Source organism: Populus trichocarpa, chromosome 5 (assembly GCF_000002775.5).
Source record: "Populus trichocarpa isolate Nisqually-1 chromosome 5, P.trichocarpa_v4.1, whole genome shotgun sequence".
Classification (NCBI taxonomy): Eukaryota; Viridiplantae; Streptophyta; class Magnoliopsida; order Malpighiales; family Salicaceae; genus Populus; species Populus trichocarpa.
This window is the reverse complement of record NC_037289.2, coordinates 8,249,344-8,265,597: the sequence shown is the minus strand read 5'-3', so window position 1 is coordinate 8,265,597 and position 16,254 is coordinate 8,249,344. Positions and strand designations below refer to the sequence as shown.

The window sequence follows — 16,254 nt, the reverse complement described above, 5'->3', positions numbered from 1 at the left end:
CATGGTCGTTAATTTCATGGCTCGTGGAATTAATCAAGATGCACGCAAGCTAACTCGAACACCCGCGTTAATAAAAACAAGAAAAAAAACATGTTGAACTTAATTTTTATTCTGTAAGAGAAAGGGTTGCAGCTAAAACACTTAAAAGTTACATTTGTTTCCAGCAAAGATCAAGTGGCAGACATCCTGACAAAGCCACTATCTCCAGTTCGATTCAACCTGCTTCGCTCGGCTCTTACGTACTATCTCCCCTGTGTAGCTTGACTCGAGGGGAACTATACTTCAGTGTTTTAAAATACATTAACAAAACAATCAGATATTGATTTTTTCAATCACCTGGAATATACTTCAGGGTACACAGGAATCCAATCCCTTGTATATTACAGGTAAGTTAAACAAGCAAGCATTGTAATCATCATTAATTATCGTTGACATGTAATTAAATTGTTAATTATTAGTATTTATTTTTAAACATTTCAATGGGTTATTGATAATACAAACCGTAACGTCTAATTTTCTCAATTAAAAAAATCTACTGGTAGTGTATAATGTTTATTTTTTTTACCACGGCTGTTTTGGGTAAATTAAAATACCTACGAGTCCGTCTTTTATATTCTTAGCTATTGTCTGACCAGGTCGTCAAAGGAGTCACTGATGCTGAATTTTCAGAGAATGCTAGCGAAGTATTATTGGATGAAATCGCTTTCGTTTGGGAAAAAAAAAAAAAGTCTTAGTTTATGCAACTGGCTAGTCTTAAGTCTTTTATGGACTCGGTCAGTGTTTGATTTTCTTCCATAATTTCGTTTTCCTTTCATGTGATGTCAATTGGGAGTGCAACCCCTCCACAAAAGTTAATTTTGCCCTATTAATATATTGACACCAAGGGGAAACTTCATGCAAGTCTTCAAAATAATACACTGGATAGGAAACCTTTTTCATATATAAAATTAACTTAGTCCTGTTTGTTTGTTGGAAAGTAATTTTTTTTTAAAAAAATAAATTTTAAGAAAATAAATTTCAAAAAAATAAATTATTTTTCGATATTTGACCATGACAAAATACAATATATAGAATTATATAATAAACTTTTCAGTAAAATAGATCAAATCAATCATGATTAAAATGACCAGCTGTTTCAAGAACTCCAGATTCAATTTTTTTCATACATTAAGCTCTTTTTTTAACATGGAACAATACAAGATAAATCACTGTTTTATTATTTATTAAGCTTATTTTTCATCAATAATCTCTTAAATTAATTTGTATGTTATCACAACAACTATATTGTGTATGGTGTTTTGAGATTTTCATGTGTAATTATAAGTGTAATAAGTCAGAAAATTTTATAATGTATAAAAAATAATTAGTGATATCTTATTACTTACTAAATTCAATTTAAAAAAAATAAGAAAAAGAAAAACACCATACAAATTGCTCCTACCAAGTTTCATTATCAACATGCTTCCATCTAGCATAAAAATCTAGTTTTAGGAACCAAATTTAGAATTGGTGTATAGGCTGGCGTCCTATATAAGATTATCTTTTTTATATTATTTGATCTCCTATTCATAATTCAAAACGTGCTTAAATCAACTTCTAAGATGGATTAGTATCTTTATTTTCTATATTAGAGTATAATATGGTAATCAACTATTATGATAGCTTATAATGACCCGGTTTGCGAGTTTGGTGAGGTAATTCTGGTTGTCCTGGTTTGTGGGTTTAGCGGGGTATTTTTTTTCTAATTAAACTTAATTATATGATTGTTTATTTTTCTTTTTATCATATGGTTAAAAAAATATTTTCATAAAAAACATGTTATTAAATTTTAAAAAGTCCATAGGCTTGTTGAAGAGTATGGCGAGTTTGATTTCTTTTTTTTATATAATTTTTTTTATTTCATCCTTTGATATTGAATTGATTGAGAATCGAGTTTAATAATTTGTTTCATTTTACTTTCTATGAGGTTATCATCATCTTAAAAAAAAAGTTCAGTATTGGTTTGACGCTTAGATTTGCGATAGTTTATTTTTGTTATCATATAGTTAAATAAACAATAGTTTAGGGAAAAAAAGTTATTAATCCCAATGGAGTCCATTACCCGGTTTGACGTGTTGACCTGGGTTACCCAATTCATGGGTGTAGTTGGGTTTACCCATCAAACTTGATATGCTTTTTTTAGTTTCTGGTCCTTTAATTTTTCTAATTGTTTTTTTATTCCACTCATTCAATATTGGATTGATTGAGAAATTGAATTCATGGTTTTTTTTTTCTATTTTCTACAAAGTTATCACGATCTCAAATAAATATTTTTTTTAGGGTTGGCGTTCGATTTTGAAAGCATCTAATGTTATCATAAAATTAAACAAAATTAATTTAAAAAAATAATAGAATTATTAAACCTATTGAAGTCCATAATCCAGGTCGCAGAATGATCAATATCGATCCAATCTAGCATCGTTTTAATATAAAAAAATATTGTCTTAAATTTTTTTAAAAAAAGTCATGTCATGTTTTTACCGGTCATCTAAGTTATTTTTTGACCCATTAAATTGAATAATTTACTTTGGATAAGCTCTCACGCGGTTTAATTCGAAATTCGAGTTAGACAAGGAGTTAGGTTGATAAATTTTACTATCACAATATTTAATTAAATTTAATAATATTATCTAAAAAATTATATCTTTAATATTTTTTTAAAAAATTTAAAAATAATTCAACACACAACGAAACGCTGGAGCCAGTGCTAGTACATGCTATAGGATGTTGGATTAGAGAGATAGCAACTTCCAATGTTTTACTTTCTGGAAAAATAAATCCCACATGTTCCCAACGGGACTGTTTTTTAAGGAAAAAAGTTTATATTCCTTTTTAAGCTGCAATGGTTCCTGTAGTCACACCTGTAATAATTTGATTTGACAGGCTAACAGACAAGGATTGTCATCAGTGGTCCACCTGTAATTTGCTTACACGTTTATACGATAGCCGCGGCACGCGGTTGGATAAGAATGTGCGTTCATACTTGTGAGCTTTCAAAAACAGAATTGAAAAATGTGTCGACTTCTTAAAAGTTCATTTCAATTTCGGTGCTGTTGATTGTGCCGGTTGTTTTTTATATATAAAAAATATTTTTTAAAATTTATTTCTTGAAATCAATATATAAAAACAATATAAAAATATATTTAGAAAAATATGACTGAATTTAACAGCCGACGAGTTTGAATTTGGGACACCAAGCCGAGTCTTAAAAAATAGTGTTTTTTTTTTTTTTTTTCCATGTGCTATGATGAATCTATCATGCCAACTTCCCTTCCCTTGTCTACACAAGTGTTCATACTCGTGGGCTTGTTGCCCTACTATTATATATTTAAGGTCACATGTTTGTTACATAAAGGTTGTTGGTGAAATATATATATAGTTCCATCTCTTTCCACAACTTTGCACTTTTTTTTCCTCGTGTGCTGGAAGATATCCGTCCTCGTGGCTGCAGATACAGGAATAGTACTGATTGAACAACTTTTTATTATTTATTATTATTATTCATGTATATATATTCAGGTGAGTTTGTTACTATTTCAACTAATCCTACGAGTTTTGAAGTTAACGATTATATAAATCTTTGGTGGTCATGTTGTTTATGAGACTCCAATTGATGATTTATAGAGAACAAACTCAAGACCTGACCAGTTAAGCTACACCACTCAAGGTTATAATTTTTTTTTTTAATATGCTTGTGATAAAGTTCCTATAGCTACTTCATAAGTGTCAACGACACGATTAAAAATATAATAGTTTGTTGCTTAAATCTTTTTAAATTGTGTGTTTAATATCATGGTTTTAAATTTTGATTTAACTAGTATGGCCAAGTGATGCTCTTTTTTTTTTTTTAAAGTCATCTTTTTCTTGTTTTAAATTTCATATTCATAGGTGGATAGATATTTTTTTATAAACGGTTTTTATTCGTTTCTACATGGTTAATTTATAATTGCTAGGCCAGACTAGACAAGCTCAAAGCACACAGTAATTTTTCTTCATTATAAGTGGAGGGAGGATGTTGAAGACATGAGTCAATATTCCAACAATAATATAACACGAAAGTGGATTTGACCATGTTTCATACGTCACCACCAAGCAATCCAATAATAAACGAGAGATTGCTGAAAACTCTTTAATTTCAACTTTAGCTTTTTTGTCAATGACTAGTTATATAAAAACAATAATTAACAATCTAATGAATAGTTGTTGGTTGAATTTCATGGCTAGTAATTACCTTTTTCCTCAATAATGAGTGTTCCTATGAAAAAAAAAATCAAATTATTTTTTATATATATATTTTAAACTATTTTGATATACTGATGATATCAAGAAATAATATTAGAAAATAAAAGGTTATTATTTTAATATATTTTCAAAAATATATTGTAAAAAAATAACTGCTATAATAATAATAATAAACGGCGTTTTTCCTATAAAATGCAAAGGCTCGAAACGAGGCATGTAGTCAATTACCTACTACTCATTCGTAGAAAAAAACAAAAGTGGTTGGATCAAATAAAAAAGATCAAATGCCAAGGCTGGAAACGAGGCAGGCAATATCCGGAGATTTACCGTGTTTTTTTAAAAAATATTTTTTTATTTAAAATAATTCTTTTATATTTTAAAATTATTTTTAATATACTGATATTATTAAAAATAATTTAAAAAAAATAAAAAAAATTATTTTAATATATTTATAAATAAAAAATATATTAAACCACAACCGCTACCCGACCAAAACAACCCGAATAAAAAAAGAGTGAATTGGTTTTCCAGGAGACAGTTCGTGTCTAGCTGTCCTTGTCATCAGCATGGGGTCAAGGTCTGGAAAAGCAATAATTGTACTTGTAGATGACATATGCGATGACTGACCCCGGTTTGATTTGACTTTTGAAGATGTCTTAATTATGACCATTTCATCAAATTTACAAGTTTTATTTATTGATCGTTTATTTCTAATCCCTGCTTGCTCGTTGCGATTGCCTGTGGCTGTGAAGCAGCGTCAGCAATAATAAGTTGCTAGAAAAAAAATTCACCTCAATGAAATCATTCATAAATTATTAATTAAACCAGATTCTTAAAACAACTAAACTTCAAGATCTGTTTTTAAAATTGTTTAGGTTTAAATTTTAAAAAAATTAATTTATTTTTTCAATGACAAATAAAACTGAATTTATTTAAATTAAAACATATTAATAATAATTAATAAATCTAAGGAATAGATCAAACAACAAATTGCAAACCGGACAGAATAAAATAGACATGCATTCAAAGCAACATAACAAAAATAAATAAACCAGCATGTCAATAAAAATTTCATTAAAGTTAATAAGTAATTTACAAGATATTAAATACATGCTACTTTGTTCTCTTTTAATTACCTTACCGACTGACTATCGCAATAGACATATATTTCTAGCATTATCTATGATTAATATGGAATATCTTTTAAGAAATTTTAAATTCACTTAGGCCCCGTTTGTTTGCTGGAAAGTAGTTTCCTTTTGGAAAGTGAATTCCGAGGAAAGTGAATTCCGGGAAAGTGAATTCCAGGAAAGTATTTTCCGATGTTTGGTAGTGTAATGGAAAATAAGTTGGAAAACACTTTCCAGTGTTTGGTTATGTCATGGAAAATGAGCTGGAAAATAACTTATTAATGTTTTATTTTTCTCAAGTTTATTAAAATAATGAGGAACAAATCTTACAAATTAAAAGGTTGAATGAGAATGAAATTGAAAAAAAATATAATTTCATAAATTATCTCAAATAAAATAAATAATAATCAAAATAATAGAGATCAAATCTAAAAAATTAAAAAAAAAAAAATAAAAGGTGAAGAAATTAAAATAATAATAATTAACATTTCATAAATTATTTCAAATAAAATAAGTAACAATCAAAAGAATGAGGATCAAATTTGATAGATTAAAAATTTCAATAAAAAAATGATAAGGAAAAAGCAAATATCAATTATAAAAATAAGGACCAAAATTAATATAAAAATTAAATTTTAAGAGATGGAATTGAAAAATAAATATTTAAAACAAATTATATATAACAATCAAAAGTTTGAGGATCAAATTTGATATAATCAGCAAATAATGACATTTCTAAATTTTTCACAACTTCCGGAAAGTGTTTTCCGCCCAAATTTTCCAGGAAAACACTTTCCTAAAAACCAAGCCAAATTTTCCTTTGACTGGAAAGTGTTTTCCGTTGACCAACTTTTCTAATGGCAAACAAACACAGGAAAGTTTAGAAAGTGGTTTCCCGGAAACCACTTTCCGGAAAACAAACACAGCTAAAAGGGAAAACACTTTCCTGAAAATCAAACCAAATTTTTCTTTGACTGGAAAGTGTTTTCCGTTGACCGAAAAGTGTTTTCGTTGACCGAAAAGTGTTTCCGTTGACTGGAAAGTGTTTTCCGTTGACCGGAAAGTGTTTTCTGTTGACCAACTTTTCTAATGGCAAACAAACACAGGAAAGTTTGGAAAGTGATTTCCCGGAAAGTGAATTCCGGGAAACAAACATGGCCTTAGCTTCATCTCTAACTTTATCAAGAGCAATAAACTATAATTTTATTATGCATCTTGCAATGCTTAAAGGATTTCCAAAACACAATTGTTTTACCGAGCTTGAAAACATATTTACTAGTGGAGTTTGAATAATTGATGTCAAATTTCCAATTCACATCATTATAACCCTCAAGTAATACCGAGTAGTTAATATAGTGTAGCTCATACTCTAAAGTGTATCTTAAATATTTGAGTATCATATTTACAACTTTCTAATAATCCAAATCATGGATTATGGGTAAATCTACTTAGCATGTTAACTCAGTACAATTGATAATATACATTAAGCTTTTGATAATTTGATGATATTTAATCAAAGGATCTTTTCACCTTTATTTTTAAGCAAATATACACTTATATTTATTCATGTTTTGACAATATTATTATCACTTTTAGAAAATTTATCAAGAATTTTCTTGATACAATGAGATTGAAAGAATGCCAAACTATTAGATGTTATTGATAATAGAATTTGTCAATGCTATTTTGAAGGAGCTCCCAAACTTATTAACATGACATTTATTTTTTAAAAAATTTATATTTTATATTCAACCATGCTATTTTGTTGAAGTGAATAAGTAGTAGTAGTTTTGTGGATGTTGCCATTTTAGAAATAAAATTCACCAAAAGATGTATTGTTATATTCTTTACCTTTATTGCTTCTTATTATCTATATCTTTTTGTAAAATTGATTTTCAACTTCACTTTTATAGTTTTAAACATTTCAAGAGTCTTGTGAAAACAATCTTTCAGTTCGACTCCTTGTGTAACTTGTATTTAAAATTAAATAATAAAAAGAAATTTATTATGGTTTTTTAAAATTATTATTTTATATATATAAAAAACTCCATCAGTTGACAAGTAAAATTCTGACGTTGGCGACTAGCAGCAATTAAGCTGAAAATTTTCTTGTCGAAGACTTTGTTTGTTCTAAATTATAGTTGTATAGAAAAGTTAATTATAACTCCTATTAATTAAGGCTTTATTTGGCCCTGTAATGTCTATTTGGACTTAAAATAAAAGGGGTGTTTCATTGGCAAACACAACATAACCAAACAAACCCTAAAATATGGATTGATTGGAAGCAATTCCTCCCGCTTAAAAGCTGAACATTATTTATTTTTTGATTTTTTTAGATGGCAAATCACTTGATCAAAAGTTTTTAAAGTTAATATATCAAATATATCATGAAAAAAAGTTTCATTGAACTAGCTACTCTTATTCCAGAAACCCTAAAACTTCAGATTTTGGCCTTTCCTATTTCGTTAGACTCAAGACTAGATGATTGTATGATATGCATGCGCAGGGAACACTTCTGTGCTATACAGTCCAAAATCAGCTTATTTGTGGTTGCTTTCCACGTTCGGGAATTACTAGGAAATTTATTTTATGTTTTAAAAATGTTTTTTTAAATAATTTTTTATATTATTTTAAATAATTTTTTAATATTTTAAAATATATTGATATCAAAAATAATTTTTTTAAAACAAAAAATATTATTTCAATATATTTCTAAATAAAAAATACTTTAAAATATATCTGTATCATATTAACTAAAAACTCTAAGTGTTGATACACGATGGACTTGGTCGTGGAATCCGAGAGCCAAGATCAAAATGCTAATTTGGCTGATCTTTCATAACTATCTTCCTACGAATTTACCTAGGTTACAACGAAGGGTGGTGTCGAACTCTTCTTGCTGTTGATGCAATTATGCAGTGGAAGATATGTTGCATTGTTTAAGGGACTGTCTCCTTGCTAGAACAATCTGAGACACTCTTGATTTTACCATTGTTGTTGGGTTCTGGAGTTCGGACGTTGTCCATTGGATTAACAAATTCGCTTCAACTGACAGGCCATATTTATTTTTGGCCGGACTTCGGTGGCTATGGAGGAACAGATATATTAGGGTAAATAGTTGTGTTTATATATATATATATATATATATTGAAAATATGTATTTTTAAATTTTATAGACACATTGATACGAAAGAGTTTTAAAATAGAATTTTTTAATAAACTTATAGAAATTGTTATTCATGAGTTTAAGACTTTGCTATATAAAATTATAAAAATTATTGACTATAAGTTTAGGACTTTAATACATCCTGAAGATATATTGTTTTAAAATTATAACAAATATAATAAGAACAATTAATAACTTAAAAATAATTATTTTCACGGCTCAAAATCTATTGCTACATTCACTACCCATAATAGTAATAATAGCTTGGCAACCTTGAGAGGTATGACTCAACTGGTCAGGTTTCAGGTTTGTTTTGTAGAGGTTACTAGTTTAGTCGAGGTACACGCAAGCTAGCTCAGACATCCATGTTAATAATAATAAAAAAAACAATAGCATGGTGATGTCCAGATGATGGCTGTGTGAAACTAGACATTGAAGGCAGCTGTATAGGTAAACCAGGGGAGGGTGGGATTTGGTGTTCTAATCATAAATATGGACGGATCTTGGTTGGTGGGAATCACGGGTTTTGCCGGTATCAATTCAAAACTTTTCCCGGAACTGCTAGCTATTAAACACGGTCAAACTGTTGCCTGAGTCATGGATATAGAAAGATTATATGTAACTCTGACTCCAAGGATGCCCTTGGCCTCATTCAGGGAGAAGTTTCATTGTTGTTACACTAGTTTAGTGCTATTATTATAGATATTAAGGATCTTTTGTCGAGAGCCTGTGAAGTAGGTCTACTCGATCCACACCCTCAGGAAAGCTAATTCATGTGCAGATTTCATGGCAAAGTACGCGGCTAGCTAGAGGGATGGAAGGTCTTCATATCTGGGATCACCCCCCGCTAGGTCTGAACCATCTTCTGCTCGCAGATCCAATAAACATCCTGGGCCTCGTAGTTTCTTGTTTTTTCTCCTTTCCTTTGTACCAAAAAAAAAAAACATTTATGATGAAATAATTAAAATCAGAATTTAAAAAATAATTAAAATAATTTTCCAATATATATAGACTTTATTTTTGGAGTACATTAAAAAAAAACAGAATTTAAAAAAATAATTAAAATCAAACTGGTGGGCGATATATATATATATATATATATATATATATATATATATATATATATTGCCATCCCTCCTTCAACTAAAATAACAGAATTTTCAAAAATACAGTTCCGTCCATAAAGATGAAATGACGAAAAGAGAAAGAAAACAAACAAAACAAACAGTTTGCCTTCTCTCTTTTATTATTTCAAAAAACAATAAAAATAACAATAAAATAAAAATAAAGAGTCTCTTTTGACCACCTCCACGGCTCCACCCTCCCCTCTCTTTCTTCTCTTCTTCCTCCTACCTTCTCCTTCCCTTCTCCTGGAAAATCATGCATTTTCATCTATCATCTGCCAAGCCCACTATTTATTTTCGCCCTTCGCATCATCTCTCAATAAAGTCTTGAACTTTGCAGATGAATTAAAGTAAAATTCAATACAAAATCATGGGTGCTTGTTTTTCTACCATCAAAGTTAGTGGTTCTAACAGCAACAACAACGTTATTCACAGCAGAAAAGAACCCACCAAGCCACAAACAAAGACAACAAAAGCAACAACAGCAACAAGGAAAAAGCAAGAAGTTGTGCATCATCATCAGAATAATAAGAACGTAAACAATGAGGCAGAAAAGAAGCTAAAGGTCAAAGAGAAGCAAAGTAGCAAGGCGATCCCTTGTGGGAAAAGAACAGATTTTGGTTATGATAAAGATTTTGACATGAGATATACAATTGGCAAATTGCTGGGTCATGGTCAATTTGGTTATACATATGTTGCTATTGATAAGGCTAATGGAGATCGAGTTGCTGTCAAGAGAATTGAGAAAAACAAGGTATTTTTTTTTGGTTTTCCTCATCATTTCGTGAGCTGGGGTTGTTTTGTTTGGAGGATAAAAATTAAGATTCTTTCGCGGTTGCTGTTAATGTTAATGGTGGTTTTATTGATCAGTTGAAGATTCTGAGAAGATCTTATAAAGGGGTTTTTGCTTCTTATAGATAAGTTCTCTAATCTGCGTTTAAAATCATGGTAGACCCAACCTTTTCCCTTCTGTTTCAAAAATCCCCCCGCCCCCCTTTTTTTTCTTCATCTTTTAAGTGCTTCAGAAACTGTTGCATCGGGGAATTCGCTTCGCATAATGTTCGTTGACTTGTTGGATCCTAGTTTTGCAACCTAGGGATGTTATTATGTTAGGTGCTAGGACAAACAGTATGCAATTATTGCAAGTTTGGTTTTGGTGAATACATACTTACATAGCATTGTTTTGCTAAGGATGATTCGCCTATCAAATAGTGAAATTCTGGTCTTCTCCAGTATTGGTTGAAGAGTGCAGGTTTGAGAATATTGCATTAGATTGTGAATCACTTGTTTTTTATCATTCAGAATCTGCTTTCTCTTTTTTCCTATCGAAGAAAGCAGAAAAGTACGTTGGTGGATAAGAATGTTCTTACTGTTTCATATCCTTCACATAAGTTATTTTATCTATGCTTTTCAAATGGAAAGCTTCAATTGTGTTCTTTGGTAGCTTTGTTCCATTCAATCATCTTAATTTTCCTCTTCCAAATTACTAGGTGATCAGTAATGTTTCGTTTCCTTCTCCAGTTAGATAAAATGGAATTTTTAGCCATTAGCAATTCAGGTTAGACTAAATAAACGTTGACTACTGAAAGCTTGAAAGTTTTAAGATGGATAAAGTATTATCATTCTCCATCTCTCAGAAAAAAAAATCGTTTATGTTTTTATTTTATTTTTATTTTACAGTAGATGTTGAGAACTTCTTACCTACGTAAAATTAATACTTGGCTTTGCTGGTAGATGGTTCTTCCTATTGCAGTAGAGGATGTTAAACGGGAGGTCAAGATATTGCGAGAACTCACAGGCCACGAGAACGTAGTTCAGTTTTATAATGCATTAGAGGATGATTCTTATGTATATATTGTTATGGAGTAAGTTTTATATTCACTGGATCTTTTCGGACTATACCATTCACATTTTACCTTGTTGCTTATGTAATTGTATCTACTCGCATTTCTACTTATTGTCCATCATGTTTTTTCCCCCCTGAAGAGTGCTTTTTACTTTTAATCTTCACTTGCTATGCTCACAGTTTTCTTTCACTAATCTTGTCAATGTTTTATGTTGTCTTTTACCAGGTTATGTGAAGGTGGAGAATTGCTAGATCGGATATTGTCAAAGTAAGAAATCTTTGTTCATGTTCTGTAATATTGGTTAAATTTATTTGAAAATAGTGGCACTCAGTATACTACCTAAAAAAATACCATTTTCAGTAGAATTATTTTTTGCAACGTTCAGCTTACAGCTGCTTGATTTTCTTCAACCAGGAAGGACAGTCGTTACACTGAGAAAGATGCAGCAGTAGTTGTGCGACAGATGCTCAAAGTTGCAGCTGAATGTCATTTACATGGCTTGGTGCACCGCGACATGAAGCCTGAGGTATCGCCAAGTTTATCAGCATGGATATTAACTTATTTGTAGAATCATGCTTCTTGAGAATGATTACCTTTTATTCCTTGCCTGTAGAATTTTCTTTTCAAGTCAACCAAGGGGGACTCACCTCTGAAAGCGACAGATTTTGGTTTGTCTGACTTCATAAAACCAGGTGAGTCATATTTTCATCATGCGAAGATCTTACTTGTGCTTATATGCATGATGTCTACAAAAGAGAGAAGGAAGGAAGAAAAATACTTATACTTGCTAAGAACTTACATAATGTGAGTTGTGTGGGCTGACCAGATCAGGCTGATTCCAAAAGCTCTACTTTTTAGTTTTACTTGACCAATGAGAGTGCAGTACTCTTGCCAACCAGTGGTTAACATTTGATTTCTAGCATTTCTTTTGGAACCCATAGATCATTTATATTATATGATCGGATGGAATGCAGGCAGGAAGTTTCAAGATATTGTTGGCAGTGCCTACTACGTTGCACCTGAAGTATTAAAACGCAAGTCTGGACCTGAATCAGATGTCTGGAGTATTGGTGTGATCACATACATTTTGCTATGTGGGAGGCGTCCATTTTGGGATAAGACTGAGGATGGTATATTTAAGGAGGTGCAGTACCATTTTAACTTTTTGACAAGGCTTTTTTCATTCCTGATTCCTACCTGTCTCTTGTTCTAGCCATTGTAATTAGACAGACAATGGATATGCTAGAGCATTTAGTTTCTGTTATATTCATTTTTTGAAAATGTTTCTTACACTTAATACTTGATATTGGGACATATTTGATATATGATTGTGTGGGAATGGCACAAAAGGATCCATATAGCCAAACCCCAACTAGTTTGGGACTGAGGCTTGGTTGTTGTTTTTGTTGCTTACATGTCAATAACCTTCCACAACACTGTACTTTTATTTACATTAAGTTCTGTAATTACTTTAAACCCTAGTCAGTTCATTTTCCAAACTCAAAGTAGCCAAAATATCCCATCCTCAATTGTGTCGTCATCACAGTTTTCCAAATAATCATATCCTTCTACTAATGGGTTCTAGCAAGACCTTTTTTGCATAGTGGCTCCCTTTGAATTCCCACTTAATTCAATCACCACATGTTGGATACTTTTTTCTTTTGCATAATTAATGTTAGTTTGTTCTTCAAAATTCTAATAACTGATGGATGCAGGTTTTAAAGAACAAGCCTGATTTTCGCCGTAAACCATGGCCTACCATTAGCACTAGTGCAAAAGATTTTGTGAATAAGTTACTGGTGAAGGATCCTCGGGCAAGACTTACTGCTGCTCAAGCTCTATGTATGTGTCAGCTTATGGAAGAAATAAATGCTTGATTGTTATGATCTATTATAATTAGATGCATGTGTTGTTTGGTTCTAAAAGAAATCTGTCCTCTTTTTTCTTGCTTAAAGAGTTGATTTCTTGGTTTTCAACTTTTCCAGCACATCCATGGGTCAGAGAAGGAGGAGTTGCATCTGAGATTCCTATTGACATATCTGTCCTGAGTAACATGCGACAATTTGTGAAGTACAGTCGTTTGAAGCAGTTTGCTCTAAGGGTAAAACAAGCTTTGTTTTTGTAGGATTGTTTGAAGGAAAAAGATGGTTCCTTTCATTTTTTTTTATATTTTATGGATTGATATTTTGCAGGCATTGGCAAGCACGATTGATGAAGAGGAACTAGCTGATCTTAAGGATCAATTTGATGCCATTGATGTGGATAAAAATGGTGCTATTAGTCTTGAAGAAATGAGACAGGTAGTTTTCTTTTTACCTAACCTGTTACGTGTTTCCTTGCTATTGAAACCTAAAATTTCATTCTATGCATTCTGTGCTCAATGAGATACATTTCCATGTGTATGGTTTCTGCATTTTGTTGTAACGATGATGGTTTCAATGCAGGCCCTTGCTAAAGATCTTCCTTGGAAATTGAAAGAATCGCGTGTCTTGGAAATTGTTCAAGCGGTAAGTGTGAATTTCATTTCTTCTGAATAGTTTCCGACCCCAAAGTAAAAAAGATGGAATTGAGACTTGAATTTGTTGGTGGAAGCCTTCTTATTTTCCCTGTGCTGGTCATTTCTATTTTTCTGCTGTATGAAGTGAGTAATGTAAGATGCATTTTGTCTTTTTAGTGAGGAACATTTTTTCTGTCCATGGAATATAACATTTTTGGCTTTTAAAAGAGGTGTAGGAAGCTCCTAAAACTTGGCAACCACTGGTTCCCTGCTTGTCTAAGTCTCATGCAACCAGGCTTAGTTATCATAATGTCTACAAGTACTTCTGATGAACATTTTCTTCTAGTGGTCATTTGTTCTAATGTTTCTCCATTCCCAATTTTTGTTTTTCATGGTAACCAATATGACATTACCCCACCCTTCTTTCATCTTGCTTCTGAATTCTGTTTTAGATGGAGGATCCACCAAGGTTTTCAGATATTCCAATATTTATACTATAAAGATAATGCATTAGATATTAGCTATTTGTTTTATTTAAATCATTTCCTTAGAGACTCTTAAGATTCCTTTGGTGCTTATATATGAAGCACCTATTCATGTGTTTTGGAGTGGTCTTTGGTGTCATATCAAAAAGCTGTGTACTTCCTCTCTCTATTGCATGTCCCTTTTCTTATTTTTCTTCTCCTCTCATCTAATATCTGCTCTTTCATCCTTTCTTGCCCACCCAAAATCTTTTCTTGCTCTTCATCAGTTTTGCTTGTTTTGGAACCTGATGGGGTTATTTATATGTTTGATGCAGATTGACAGTAACACAGATGGACTAGTAGATTTCACCGAGTTTGTTGCAGCTGCTCTGCATGTCCATCAGTTGCAGGAACACAACTCTGAGAAGTGGCAGCTGCGGTCACAGGCTGCTTTTGAGAAATTTGATATTGACAGAGACGGATATATAACTCCAGAAGAACTTAGAATGGTCAGTGTTATTACTCTGCTTTAAATATCCTAATTCTTCATATCCCTTCCTCACTTAAAACTGAAAACAGAAATGAATAAGAAAAATGTACAGAATAGCTGAGTGAAGGTTCTTATACTTCATATTTAATTTAAGTGACTATCTTGTTTAAAATGCCAACACGTTAAGTGTTCCATCAATGTAGTTCCATTGGCAAAATTAAGCTAAATATTTATTTGATTGCCTAAAAGAACTTTTTAGCTGTTGAAGAAATAGTTTCATTGAGTTTTGGAACAGAATTTATTTGGTGGGAACTATTGAATAATGCCTGATGTTAGTCCATGCATTCATCCTTTTATTTTTGATGCATCACACTTTTTGACATGCACCTACTATGCCATGCCAAAGTCTCCTTGATCATGTGTACTACTAGCATTTCACCTCTAAGAAATTCTAGATGGTATCGGAGCTCGTAGTTCACTTTGTGCTTTCTTAAGGACAAGGGTTGGATTGTTGTGACTAGCATTACTTTTCGTGTTTCAGCTTTAATTGCTCAAGTGATTTTGCGTTTTTGCCTTGCAGCATACGGGCTTGAGAGGTTCTATTGACCCACTTCTTGAGGAGGCTGACATTGACAAGGATGGTAAAATAAGCCTTTCAGAATTCCGTAGACTTCTAAGAACTGCTAGCATGAGCTCGCGAAATGTGCCAAGCCCATCTGGCCATCGTAAATCTCATAAAATATAGATAAGAATTGGAGTTTTAAAGACTGAGACTAGCGAGCAAGCTAGAAAAGTGGATCTCCTTTTCGCGGAAGCTGCCCTTCTAGATTATATCACGCCAATTTCTCAATAACCATCCCACCTGGCTCATCTCTTTCTGAAACTCAAGTCTTCAATGGTAGAATTCCTCGTATAACTTGTGTATATTAAAAGATGTAGTGCGTTGAACAGAGAGAGAGGTTTTGGTTATAGAGTTGGAACTTTTCCCGGAGGATGGCTCCATGGACGTTATACTAGTCTACATTCTTTTGTGAGTGCGGGGGTCCTCCTTGCGGGTGCCCTCTTCAAATTGTAAGGTGCAATGCAAGTATCAATGAAAGGTTGGTGTTTGGGAGTTGAGTGCGTGCCCATCTTTACCCTTAGTCAGTATCCCAATTTTTGGTATTCATGAATACTGAAACGGCAGTTATACTTCTCTATATCTCGCAATTTATACTTATAGTAATGACGAGTTAGTAACGTCAGGTTAATGAAG

At 31.9% G+C, this 16,254-nt stretch overlaps 1 protein-coding gene across 1 annotated transcript; it reads left to right on the top strand.

Annotated features, from left to right (window-relative positions):
- The first annotated feature begins 9,868 nt into the window (after positions 1–9,868).
- LOC18099190 (calcium-dependent protein kinase 28) lies at positions 9,869–16,116 on the top strand. Its single transcript, XM_006383040.3, has 12 exons — positions 9,869–10,455; positions 11,436–11,566; positions 11,774–11,815; positions 11,963–12,074; positions 12,162–12,240; positions 12,523–12,692; positions 13,264–13,390; positions 13,534–13,649; positions 13,741–13,848; positions 13,993–14,055; positions 14,845–15,018; positions 15,580–16,116. Exons 1-12 carry the CDS (start codon positions 10,072–10,074, stop codon positions 15,742–15,744), a joined length of 1,671 nt encoding a protein of 556 aa, XP_006383102.1. The 5' UTR covers positions 9,869–10,071; the 3' UTR covers positions 15,745–16,116.
- The last annotated feature ends 138 nt before the right edge of the window (positions 16,117–16,254 follow it).

What these genes read in the sequence shown, in the direction of transcription:
- LOC18099190 (XM_006383040.3), top strand. Translation starts at nt 10,072, where the DNA reads ATGGGTGCTTGTTTTTCTACCATCAAAGTTAGTGGTTCTAACAGCAAC. An exon ending in AGAGAATTGAGAAAAACAAG is followed by an intron (nt 10,456 to 11,435) that starts GTATTTTTTTTT and finishes CTTTGCTGGTAG; the next exon opens with ATGGTTCTTCCTATTGCAGT. An exon ending in TGAAGCAGTTTGCTCTAAGG is followed by an intron (nt 13,650 to 13,740) that starts GTAAAACAAGCT and finishes GATATTTTGCAG; the next exon opens with GCATTGGCAAGCACGATTGA.